A 14,184-nucleotide genomic window follows, 5' to 3' on the forward strand; every position below is an offset into this window, starting at 1 on the left:
AACCCGAAACCCCACCACCCTATGGCGCAAGTCGAGGAATCTGCAGCCCACACGGTCGCAGAACCGTCTCAGCCTCTGATTCAGACCCTCCACTCGGCTCTTTACCAAAGGTCCGCAGTCAGTCCTGTCGACGATGCTGCAGATGGTAAGCTCTGCTTTCATCGCGTTAGCGAGACTGGCAGTCTTCACCAAATCAGATAGCCGCCGGAGGCCAGAGAGGATTTCCTCTGATCCATAGCGACACACATCATTGGTGCCGACATGAGCGACCACCTGCAGATGGGTGCACCCTGTACCCTTCATGGCATCCGGAAGGACCCTTTCTGTAGTGGACTGACAAGGCAGCCAGTCCACAGTGACGGGTAACTGGAAGGCACGCGTACACACACGCCGACTGGCGTGAAGTCTGGAACAGGATACGTTATGAATGCTATAAAGAAAAGAACGGAGCTTCTCGTATACTTAACTTTTATTCGCTTCTGCGGTACATCGCTCTTGATAATTCAAGTGAGACTCTCTCCAGATATGGTTAATGGCGCCTTGCTAGGTCGTAGCCATGGACTTAGCTGAAGGCTATTCTAACTGTCTCTCGGCAAATGAGAGAAAGGCTTCGTACGTGTAGTCGCTAGCAATCTCGTCCATACAACTGGGGGCGAGTGCTAGTACGTCTCTCTAGACCTGCCGTGTGGTGGCGCTCGGTCTGCGATCACACAGTGGCGACACGCGGGTCCGACATGTACTAATGGACCGCGGCTGATTTAAAGCTACCACCTAGCAAGTGTGGTGTCTAGCGGTGACACCACACTTTCCACATCTGGAATGACTCCCCCCGGTATGCGCATGGAGTGCACATTGGTTTTCTTCCCCTCTCTTGCTGCCATATCCCTATGGGGCCCCATTACGCGCCTGACGTTGGAGCTCCCAACTACCAGTAAGCCCACCCTCTGCAACCGCCTGGATCTTGCAGACTGAGGGGCAATCTCTGTAACAGGATAAGCAGCCATGTCAGGCCGAAGATCAGTATCAGCCTGAGACAGAGCCTGAAACCGGTTCGTCAGACAAACTGGAGAGGCCTTCCGTTCAGCCCTCCGGAATGTCTTTCACCCCCCTGCCACACCTTGAGACGACCTCCCACTCTACCACAGGTGAGGGGTCAGCCTCAATGCGGGCAGTATCCCGGGCAACCACAGTCTTAGTCCGTTCGGGAGATGTGTGGGACGACCTGGCCGTCCCCGACAAACCCTCATCCGGACCCCCACAGTGATGCCCATTGGCAACAGCCTCAAACTGTGTGACCGAAGCCAACACTGCCTGAAGCTGGGAGCGAAGGGATGCCAACTCAGCCTGCATCCGAACACAGCAGTTGCAGTCCCTATCCATGCTAAAAACTGTTGTGCAAAGAACGTCTGAACTAATCTACAGAGAGCGTAAACAAATCGACACAAAATTTAAACGGTTATTAAAATACAAGATTGCCTAGTAAATGCAGTAATGCTGCTACTTGCGCACTGCTGACACACTGCTCGGCGGCAGAAGGAGACTATGCGATTTTACACTATTTAGGTACTAAAACGCGATGCTACAACTCTCAAACACTATAATACGCCCGAAATTTATGAATTAAACAATGCAAGTACCAAAAACACGCAAAGAAGTTAAGAATTAAACTATGTAACAAATGAGTGAGCTAGGAGTATACGACTTGCTGCTGCAGCTGCTTATCCAACGGCGGCAGGGAGCACACTTTGTTACTTGTAGTTATGAAATTGATCCATTTTGTATTATATGCCTTTCCAAATGCCAAATGTGTACTGAAAGATCACAGTCTGCTGGTACCTATATCAGACATTTACTCTATGTTAGCATATGTGTAAGGAGTCCAGATGTCACACTTTGTGTTGACCTTCCACAAATCCAGTTTCATGTTGCAATAGTTCTCAAGGGAGAACTGCCCCCGTATGAATGAATGGCTGAGAAAAATGGCGCAGTACTGAAGACACTGGAATTCTACTTGAGATGGTTACACTTCTGATCTTTATTGAGCTATCCAGTCACAGGTTTTCTAAGGTTTTATTAAATTGCTTGAGGCAAACGATTAAAAAAAAAAATTTTGATATAATTCTGTTTAATTCATTTTGCTTTTTGTCAGTATAAGACTGATTGCAAACATTCAATCTATCTTTAATTGCTTTTGATGGAAGACACTTTGTGGATCATAACTTAAATTTTCACATAGTAAAAGTTTATTCTGTTGTAACGTAGAACACTTTCAGCTATAATAAAACTACATGAAATCTCTCTTCATATCAGTCTTTTTACTGATATTTACTTTTATCAGTTTTTGTGATATGATACAAGTTTACACATTTGGTTTCCTTTTTAGAAATTATGCCCAATGTTATTAACGTTTATTGGAAGCCAGGACCATCTCTTGTGTGCAGTGATATGATGCCTGAACTAATCTCATGAAGGCTGATACAAGAGCACTGCTCAGCTTACATTTGGACACTTTCTTTAAAAAGAATTCTCAGGAACTGAGTTATCTCAGTCATTGTATTAGGTGAAAATACTTCAATACATGTAACATGCTTCTTATAAAAACATTTTTAATTAATATTAATTAATTAATTAAAAAGACAGTAAAATGTTTTGATAACTTTCAAAAGATAAAAGGATGAAAGTAACTTTCGCACAATGTGTCACTGCCAAGTAACATAGCTTGATGATACTTGGACCATACTGAGAATGAACTGCTATAGTATAGTACAGTAGGTAACTGAAACAAAGACACAGTGAGATGAACAGAAATGACACTTTTATTCAAACACAATAATTACACTGAACTCACCCAAATTCCTGATTGTCACTCGGACATTACAAAAGGTGGTATATGGTTCTTAATAGGGTGTAAGATCACCATGGATGGTAATGCATGCTCTGCAATTTACTCTCATGCTAGCTGCAAAGTTGGTGTGGAGTTCTTGTTGTAGGGCATTCCATTCCTCCACCAGTACTGTTAACAAGAGCTGGGTGGTCGTTGGTGCATGCAAATGTGCTATGATATGTCTTTCCAATGCATCCTATATGTGCGTGATGGGATTTAAATTTGGAGAACGGGCAGACCAGCCTATTTGCCGAATACCCACTCGGGCTGAGAGCTGCTCCACCTGCGCTGTTCAATGTGGTTGTGCATTGTCATCCATAAAAATGAAGTCAGGGCTGAATGCACCCCTTGAAAGACACACACTGGGAAGGGGCACAGTGTCACAATAATGTAGACTGGTGAGTGTACCATTTCGAAAGATTTGGAGATCAATACAACCATTCAACGTTATGCCTCCCCATGCCATAATGCCTGGACCACGAAAGCAGTCATGATTGAAAATGTTCCTGGGTGCATTACGTGTTTCCACATCTCGCTCTATGAGGGTACATCCAGCATTGATGGGTGTATATCCAGTTACGAAGAAAATTTTTAGCATTTTTGTAGTGATTTTCATTTTTGCATGTTTTTAGCCCTTTTATCCTGATGTCAACCTGGTTCAGTCAACACATTATAAACGTGATTTGCAGACGAGATAAATGGGCAACAATTAGAGTCCTCTAATTCTGTTTTGGCCCCCTGAATCTTGCTTGAATTTAGCCTTCAGTGTTATTTAAACTGTATAAATAGCAATTTGATTCCAAAGGCACAGTGTAATTCTGATGTCTTACTTGGTTGACACAATAGGACATGTCAAAGGTCACCATATTGATAGAAGCTGTGTCAGCTGAGGATGGGCAGTTTTCCAGTAGTTTCAGCAGGTGCTAGCAGAATGACGGAAGTAAAAGGTGGTACTTTGGTTTGACATCATTAGATGTCATTGTGTGTATTCATTTCTAAGCAATAGTATGACGGCAACACTGATGGTTGCCATCTTAAAGTGCAGATATGTGTGTGTATTTGTGATGGAAGCTAATAATAATAATAATAATAATAATAATAATAAACAAACATTACATAAAGTATAGGTTGATAATCATTCGAATTCATCATCATAACTTTTTTTGAAAATGATTGCGACTCAGCTGTCTTTAGTCGTTGGTGATTAATCACTGCTTGAGTAGTCCGTGGAAGACAGTGGCTAGATTTGGGACCAACTATCCACAGTGAGGTTAGTAGACTGTTGGTTAGTTTTCTCTTTCTCTTTTTATGGTTTCTGGATTGCTGTATTCCTGTGTATAGTCAGGTGTCTCTCCTTTTTTATGGTTAAACACTAGTCCACAGTGTGTGGTCTAGTGATTAGCATCACTGCCTCTCTTTTGCTGAGTCCTGGGTTCAATTTTCAGCCAAGTCTGAAATTTTCTTCACTTTGGGACTGTGTGTCTGTATTGTCCTATTTATTTTATCTCATTTTCATTGACGTGCAAGTCACCAAAGTGATGTCAAATAGAAAGACTTGAACCAGGCAGCCGAACAACACCAGACAGGGTCTCCTGGCCAATGATGTCATAAAATCATTGCATTTTGTGGAACACTAATTAACACTTTTTTTCTCATTGTTTTCTGAGTTTTGGAATTACATTTTTTATTGTCCTATTGTTCATTTTCGTTGGAGTGAATTTCATTATCTAAAATTCACCAATAATGTGCCAAGAAAAATTCTTTTTTTTTTTTCGTATTTCTATGCTGCTGTCTATTATTTAAGGAATTGATTGTTAAAGAACATACATAGCTACTTCTTGACTGACAGTGTAGCATTAGTTTCTTTTTTCTTCTGAATGTGCTGAATTATACTTTTCCTGTACTTCTGTTGATGGCAATTGTCAGTTAATATGCAGTTAATTATGTTACATTTTACTGCATCCTTCAATTTCAAGATATAACTCATGCTTTCAACCTCACCTTTTGCAGAAACATCAAAAGTGGACCATGTTTTATTTGAAGCAATAAACTTGCTGAAAGAAGCTTTGATTAGAGAGTGGGTATTGTTACCTGAAGCAGAGAAGGAAACATTATTAACTTATTTGATGGAGTATGCACTACATAAAACGATGCCACCTTTTGTTCATCACAAATTATTGCAGGTAAGCCTATGTTAAAGAAATTAGCTTATGCACCACATATGTTTGTTGTAAGTGGATTGCAGTAAAATTATTTGCATTATTTGTGTTATAATAGTAATGGTGAAATGCGTCAGATGAGTCATAGCTAAATTAAAAGGGCACATTACCTAAGGGTAAATGTTGTGATTTGCCAATAGAAAGGTGAATCAGTGACTTACTGGTTTTCAGAGATATATTTTCATTTAGAATGTAAAACACTAATAGCAAACCCTTGTGTAACTGTTACAGGAAAGAATACTGTTTTCATGTACTAGCTAGAGTGCTGGTCGTCAGATTATTTGCTTAAGGCAGATCAACACCATTGAGACTGCACTACTAGGTTTTGTTTTTGTTAATTTCAGTATTGGGCGGGGGGGGGGGGGGGGGGGGACATTTTCATGTGAGTATGTGATCCGGAACATACTGCAGACTCTAACAACCATTTCAAACACGTGCAGGAACTGTTCAAAAGGAAAATTGTTGTGGAAGATTTGCAAATAAGACAGTGGGCTACAACTGAATTTCAGGATCTGCCTTTTCAATTTGCACTGCAAATATAGTTGCAAATTATATTAAAACCAAATTCCAACTGATTTAAGTCACTAATTCTATCGCCAGATTTTGCCTCATAGTGTGTAGCACGGGAACAACTCCATTTTAACATTGAATCAGTGTCTCCCTTTTTCAGAATTTTCTTTCACTTACAATTAGTCTAAGGCTGTGTCCTACATGAGCGACAGAAGCGAGCAACAGTGCGCGACAGCTTCAGGTGACAAAACACTACCGCAGGTGTACTTACGGAAGTGTCCTACGTGAGTGACATCTGTCACTGCCTGTCTCTCGCTGCAACTGGCGACATTTGAATTCAAACGTGTTTGAATCTTGTCGCTGCAGCACGCACGACACAGAGCAACATCCACGTGTCTTCTTGGCAAAACAGTGGAGCAGACGTGACGGCAGCTGTGAATTACTTAACATCTGATTTTAAGAAAACTATTCGGTGAAAAAAATGTGATTCTTCCGCAACCTATAGTTTGATATCCTTAAATGATAAAGGTCAGATTTGATTTTCATTATTCGTCATAGTTACTGTGCTGCACGAAATTGAATACATGGCTGCGCGAAATTTTTAAGAATCTGCAGAGACAAAATCACATTGTGTAGATTTTCCATATAGTTCATTTAAGGCCATACATTATTGTGTATGGAATGTAACCAATATATCTAAATTGTATTTAAAGTTGAGAACGGAATGATATCTCTTTTCATTCTTGAGATATTGGTTGTTATATCCTCGGATGGGTCGCTCGTGGCGCATCCGAACCTTTCCTCCGCTTCGGGAATCAAGTGGTTGTAAAAACCGTCATGTCTCATAAAAGGTTCAAGATATCGAAATGACGAATTTTGGAAATGACAGAACACAGAAAGGACCATTTTATCATGTGATTAACACTTGATATGTTTTTGTAAACACGTAAGCAGAGCGAAAACAAGACTCCCTATAACTCACACCATGAGGTTTTTCCAAATTTTCATAGCCAAACAAAGGGAGAGAAACAGGTAAACGGGGTATCAAAGCACCAGCATGAGGTCTAGTTTGGCACGAAAATATTTAACTGCTTGAAAGTAACCAGGGTAATGAACAAAATCTTAATTAATAAGCTGAGGAAAAATTGAAATATTTCACGAAAAGCTGCTGTAAATGAAGCGTCAAAAATGTCATCTGTTCAAGACCTAGCTATTTTGCACATAAAAAGATACATTGGTGTGGTATTTAAATGTCAAAAAGGCTTCCTTTGAATCAAGTACGTTAGGAACGCAAATGAGGAGTCAGTAATATCATGCTTTCTGAATAAAACTTGAAATTCACAAATGGAAGAAATCAGTCAAATATTTTATGAAATGATTTGTGTAAAAGAAATAAGTAGATCAGAGAAACATTCTACATGCCTTTGAATGATGCTGAGAATCATGAACGGAAAATGAGGTGCACCAAACCTTTCCCTAATATTTTTTATTTCATACTTTTAGGCAAATTATTACACAAAACATTTGACTTTCTTTTCAAAAATTTTGTAAGCTTTACTTTTACAGACTACTTAGAGTAATTGAAACAGTTGGCCTTAACACTGACTGCTCATGAATTACGTTCGCAGCATCAAATATCTGTAAAATGTCATGGTTCATTGTAATTTATTAGGAATTAAACGTGTGTGATATACTGGGATAGGCATGAAGACAAAGTTCTTTGCAAGACCTTAAAAATATACTTAGCAATGCAGTGTAAACAGTATACATAAAACTTAGTATACAGAACATACAGAAATGCACAGCATTCCTTTTCGCTATATTTTCTTAAGTAAACCTAATTCTGTAGCCTTACTCTCCAGCTGCAGTGTTCTACAGGTTAAGGACGCTCTTTTATAGAAACAGCTGGTTGGCTCTTAAGCAGCTATCTTGTAGCGCGACATGGTCGCGCGCACGCAGGACACCCAAGGCTTTCGCCCGATGTTGCTGCTTGTCGTTGGAGTGTCGTATATCCAGAAGTCACTCGCTTCTGTCCCTCACATAGGACACAGCTGTGGCCAGACAACACAACATTCTGTAGGTGTCCATGCCTGAATTATTTCATTTGTTCATCACTTGTCTAGTGTGATATTTGGTTTAACAATGTGTGTTAATGACATAAAACACAAAGAATGAACTGTTGTCCAGCAGTGACTGAGTAATGTTGCTGCTTGTGGTACTAGATAAACAGTGTACTGTGGACCAGTGTGGGAAACAGGACAACTGGGCATATGGAAACTGAAACCACAGGCATTGGACCAGGTTTTTTTCAGTGCTGTGCCTACGTGACTTTATATCAGTTTCTAATGCAGATGATGATGATGATGATAACAGCAACAACACACTTGGTAGATCCATTAAGATTAGTTTGTCATGTCTTCCTTGCACTACTTCCCTCATCTCATATGCAAGTACATACTAAACTTCCTGTATGCTACCACCATGCAGCAGTGCTACTCAGCTGGTGTTGGAGTACTGGTTATACTTAGTGTGTTGTAGTCCCTGATAATACATAGCGTTGAACTGAATATCACACAAGACTAATTTAGTTCCATTGTATTGCATGGGCACTAAAAGACATTTGGTAGAAAGTCAAAATTATAGGGGCCAGCACCTACCTCTAGGCCACTCCTTCAGCAGCAAATGTGATTTTGTGTGCTGACAGATTCCAAGTGGAACTTTTTTCAATAGGTCTGAAACCATTAGAGAAGCATCCACGCCTGCCATAACACTGTAGAGACTGCTGAGTGCAGTGGTTTCTGTATAAAACCTCCCATTTGGTACCCCTGTGTCTGTCTTTCTGTCTGTCCATCCTTGTTTTATCATACCCGACATCTGGGAAAAAAAGAGAGATGCAGAATGCACTGGTTTTATATTAGCTTTTGAGGACCTCTGTATATTTTCATTTTTACCATCTAAAATAGTAAAGTCATCATCAACCAAAAGGTTGGTTCAAACACCACAATGCTTTACTAGACATGGTCCTATGGGAATTGTAATGCCAGTACTCCCTTCGATCTCTTAACTGACTTATTCAGCCAGTTATGGGTGGTACTGTGGCTTACCATGGGCTCCTAACTCCAGTGAAACTTGACAGTTTTTATGTTAGCAAACAATGGCAGAGGCAAAAGAAGTGAAAAGTGACACATAAAAATTCCGAGACTGACCGGTAATTGAACCTGAGACTTTCAGGTTCTGTTTGGTGCATTACCACTGAGCCACAATTTTTACTGTACATGGCGTAAAGTCAATTTCATTGAACTGTGAATGTGTACCTTAATTTAAGTTATAATGCTATTAAGGCTACTGACCTTCACATTGGATTGAAAACTGCAACAACTGTTGACCCTAGGATATTGAAAGTGAGACCTTCTAAATGCTGTTGAATGTGACACCCTGCTTACACTGAATGCTTTTCAGTGCCTCAAAAGAACTTGGGATGCAAACAGGTCTTGTTTTCTCCATTTCTATGAGGCTTTCATGTGGTGTGGATGTGGCTTTTAGTGCCTCTTTGTGCCTGAGTGAAGCCATCTTATCTCATAATGCTAGATGCAGCAAACTGTGAGGCAATCGAGTTGGGACACATTGGCTTACAAAACTAGTCCCATTTCTAGTGTGCAGAACTGATATACTGCCACTAGCCATCTGATGAAAACTTCCCATATTGAAACTGGTATGTAAGGTCTTATTCATCCAAAAAACATTTGTGTTCCACAATATTCATCTTTATTGAAAATCTTCAAATGATGAAGTGACCTTGGAATTAGAGCAGTGATAAACCTCTTGTCTGGAACTAATAAATGCTGCTGGCTGGAACTGAAACAGATCATTGCACTTGCTACTTAGGAGGTTCAGTGGTATCTTAGATGAAACACAAAAAGAAAAAAGTGTGTTCAGGTATACATTTTTACAATAGTCGTATAAAGTGCCATATTTTATATTTGTGGCTGTTTAGTCGTTTACTTTGATTTGTGCATATGCTTCATACCAACAACAAATATCTAGACACTCATGAAGACCTTTATGTGACTTGGAGTGACTGAAGTTGGTGAAGATCACTTATATTTTAGCAAACCATGCAGCTCACATGCTATGTCCTTTGGTGGGAGCAGCTACCTGCATGTGTTGCTTGTGGCATATGACTTTTATTGGGCAATGTTTTAATTAAAACATATTTTCTGTGAGGTGGAAATTCTAAACTTAGCTGAAGATATGCAGTCTGTTTTATTAGATATTTAAGGGAATATGCTATATGATTTAAAGCTTTGTGAAGAATTAGGGCTTCCCTTGAAAATGATACAGGAGTTGTAGTTTTATTAAGCCATGTGTCAGTTTTACAAGGGTATTAGATATTTCCTGGTATTAGAGCTTAAGGACCAATGAATACATATGCATACATTTTACACACAGATCCAGTTTGACAAGTATGTTTGTGGTCTTGTAGTAGTAAATATCCTGACATTTGCCTGAAGTGATGTAGGAAAATCACAGAAAACCTAAATCAGAATTCCCAGATGGAAATTGGAGCTTCCATCCTTCCGAGTAATTGGCCAATCATTTGCAGTCTCATTCTGTTTAGTCTTATTGGAGCTTCAATCCTTCCAAATAATAGGCCAGCCATTTACAACCTCATTCTGTTTAGGCTTAGTGTACAGTACTGTTTTGATTACACATTCTTTCAAAGAAGTACTTTGATATTCTATAAAGCTAGTGCTACACTTTTCATTCATTTCTCAGTAGTGATCACTGCATATACTGCACACACCATACACCCATTATTTCATAATGTAACACTATACTGAGTACCAGCTGGCATCACAGCCATTATTATGATGTGCAGTTTTCACTTTGTGTACCACAAATTCCTATTCCATTGCCTGAAAAATTGAGTCAGCATCCTTCTATAACGAGTGAGATGTTGAGCTAAGAGAGAGGATAAGATGTTAGCACAATCCATTACATAGATTTGATCTTACATTTCATTTTTTACCAAACAACTACTTTGTGTTGTATAACTAATCCCTCACTGTATTGAATGTATTGCTTAACAGGTACTTTTTAACTGCCTTTTTAAATAAGTTTGTTATCTTTGTAATGTCCATGAACAATTCATTGTACATTTTCCTTTGGTAGAAAATACTGTTTTCAGTTTTACATTTATCCTTTCATAGCAAATGTAAGTACAATCTAGACTTTGTCTTAAGGTCATGGACAGAGCTGTTTGTGCAGTAATTATCAAAGTTATTTTTGACGTGGATAGTTGATTGGTAAAAGTACTCCTGTGGTACATTTAAAAATCCTCAATGTTTCAAACAAGTGTTTAAAACGAGGCTGATCACTATTTTTGGTTATTGTTCTTATGACCCTTTTCTGTAGTTTGAAAACTGTGTTCATATTTTGTGCATTTGTTCCCCAATAAAGTAGTCTATAGATAAGAATGTATTATATCTATGAATAGTGTGTAACTAAAAGACACAGGTTGTTTTGTGACAGATGTTGAAAAGACTCTAATAACATTGTTTTGAAACTTCCTGGCAGATTAAAACTGTATGCCAGACCGAGACTCGAACATGGGACCTTTGCATTTTGTGGGCAAGTGCTCTACCAACTGAGCTACCCAAGCACAATTCACGATCTGTCCTCACAGCTTTATTTCCTCCTGTACCTTGTTTCCTACATTCATAACTTCACAGAAGTTCTCCTGTGAAGGCCGGTCGGTGTGGCCGAGCGGTTCTAGGCGCTTCAGTCTGGAACCGTGCAACCGCTACGGTCGCAAGTTCGAATCCTGCCTCGGGCATGGATGTGTGTGATGTTCTTAGGTTAGTTAGGTTTAAGTAGTTCTAAGTTTTCGGAGACTGATGACCTCAGATGTTAAGTCCCATAGTGCTCAGAGCCATTTGAACCATTTTTTCCTGGGAAACTTACAGGGCTAGCACTTCTGGAAGAAAGGATGTTGTGGGCACATGGTGTAGCCACAGCTTGGGGGATGTTTTTCCAGAGTAAAATGGTAACACTGCTATGGAGTGTGCACTGATATGAAACTTCCTGGCAGGTGAAAACTGTGTGCTGGACTGAGACTCGAACTCAGGACTTTCATGTGCAAGTGCTCTACAAATTGAGCTGTCCAAGCACGATTCATCACCCATCCTCACAGCTTTATTTTTTCCAGTACCTCGTCTCCTATTTTCAAAACTTAGGAGAAGTGTTGGAGACATCCTCCAGGCTGTGGCTAAGCATGTCTCCACAATATCCTTTCTTCCAGTAGCGCTAATCCTGCAAGTTTCACAGGAGAATTTCTGTGAAGTTTGGAAGGTAATAGACAAGGTACTGGTGGAAGTAAATCTATGAGAATGGGTTGTAAGTCGTACTTCAGTAACTCAGTTGGTTGAGCAGTTGCCTGTGAAAGGCAAAGGTTCCGAGTTTGAGTCTGTCTAGTACACAGTTTTAATCTGTCGGGAAGTTTCATATCAGTGCACACTCCACTGCGGACTGAAAATTTTGTTCTGAGAATATTATGTTTGCAAGTTGGTTGAGTGTTCTTGCCACTTCAATTGAGAATCAATATTCATCCTTAGAAATGTTATGTTTGTTACTCTGTGTATATAGGTACCATCTATATTTAATTTAAGAGTGTCATTTTGACATCTTCAAACCAAATTTCATGGTACTTATTTTCTTGATTTTCAATGTAACTTTATTACATATTGGCCAGTTGTAAACTTCTTGAAAGATTTCATTTAATTCCTGAGCAAGAAGTGTTTTTGTTCTCTCGGCAAATGTAAACTCGCATTGTATAGAGTCATGAATATTCTTTCCTTAAATTTATACTTCTTAAAAATGTAACTAAGAATTATCTCGATAAATAAAAATATTGCTGTCATTAGCAGAGAGAAATTTTCCCCCTCATGACTAACACTATTGGGAAAGTTGTCGAGGTATGTCAGAAACAGTTTTAGTGGTAATATGCTACTGTGAGAAACTCCTGTGTTAATACATTGTGATTCTGGTAAGTATTTTATTAAAAGCTGAGCCTTACTTGAGGTTTGTGCTAACTCTACTCTTTGCTTCATATCTAGTAGGTATGATCAGAACCAGTCATTAGGTACACTTACTATTTCTAATGATTCTAACTTATTTAGTAGAATCTTTTGGTCAAAATTATTAAAAAAGCCTTAGAATGATTTAAGAATGTGCCTGAGACACACTCTCCCTTGTCATGGGCATCAGGTACCATTTCTGTGAATTCTATTATGGCTGATTCTGTACTTCTGCCACTTTGGAACCCAAACTGTGATTCTCTTAGAAAGTTGTATGTCTTCAAGTAATTCATTAATCTATCTTTTGTAACTTAATCTATTATTTTTTGAGAATGACGACAACAAGCAAATGGACCTGTAGTTTTCTTTGTCTTCTGTAGTACTTATCTTTAGCAGTCACAACTCTCACCAGTTTTACATACTTGGGAAAGTTTATTGATTCAGATAACTTGGGTACTATGTTTATTAAGGGGTCTTTTATGATTTAAATGCATTTTGATGTAACAATATAACTTTACTTTGTGCATAATTAACTATGGATGATGAAAATGTTTTTGGGAATTTTTGTTATAGTTCCTCAGCAATACCTGAACAATGATTGTTCACACAAATGGTAGCTGGTGAGGATAATTTATTTCTTTATTCTCCCCCCCCCACCCCCTTGTCTAATCTGTATGTTGTTATGCTTTTGTTTCTCTCTCCCTGGTTGCTGCTAAATGACAACTCTGAGTACTTTGCATTTACTTGCTACATCGTATAATATTTTGTCATTAAATGTCTTTTTTGCAGTAGTCAACACCCTCCTCTCAATCCTTTTGTACCTATGGTACGCTCTTGTCCATGAAACTGGAATACTTACAGGTCTGCAAGACTTACATCTGTTTGTTTTTGTGGAACATTGCAACTGATGTGAATGCTTCAGGAAATTTCTTTTCAAGGTTCATCTAAAATAATGTTTAGAACATAAAGAATACCATGTTTACTGTGGTTTCTCTTGCAACATGTGTGGTTGTCAGGTTGGTGGCAGCGTCAGTGACAAGATGTTAGCCACAAAATGTGAATTACTTGCACTATTTCTTTACATAATGCTTTGACCACATATTGACATTTCTGGAATACAGAGAAAGATTCTGTCTGGGCATCTCTGTAGTTAATGTGTACAAGAATTTTATGATTTTGTACTGAAACAGATATTAATAAATATGTCTAAACAACAGAGCATTTGTAGTGGTGACAAGCTGATTCTATGTGGTGTCAGATGTGCACCAATAGCATTGTATGGATGGCCCTCTCCTCATTTGAAAGTCTACCTCCATAGCGCAGTGGTAGTGTTACCACCTACCACGCAAGGGGCCCGGGTTAGATTCCCAGCAGGGGACTGGGTGTTGTGTGTCCTTCATCATCATTTTCATTATCATTGACACGCAAGTCGCCGAACTGATGTCATTTAAAAAGACTTGCAATACAGCGGCTGAACCCCGAAGGGGATATCCTG

General features: G+C 39.2%; 1 protein-coding gene across 1 annotated transcript in view; it reads left to right on the forward strand.

Moving 5' to 3' along the window:
• LOC126248904 (exportin-4-like) overlaps window positions 1–14,184 on the forward strand; it is a 239,542-nt gene that overhangs the window by 29,015 nt on the left and 196,343 nt on the right. The window contains exon 3 of the mRNA XM_049950379.1: window positions 4,895–5,067. Coding sequence (XP_049806336.1) covers window positions 4,895–5,067 — 173 coding nt within the window. The remainder of the gene's footprint in view (window positions 1–4,894; window positions 5,068–14,184) is intronic.

The sequence above is a fragment of the Schistocerca nitens genome, chromosome 3 (assembly GCF_023898315.1).
Source record: "Schistocerca nitens isolate TAMUIC-IGC-003100 chromosome 3, iqSchNite1.1, whole genome shotgun sequence".
NCBI classification, from domain to species: Eukaryota; Metazoa; Arthropoda; class Insecta; order Orthoptera; family Acrididae; genus Schistocerca; species Schistocerca nitens.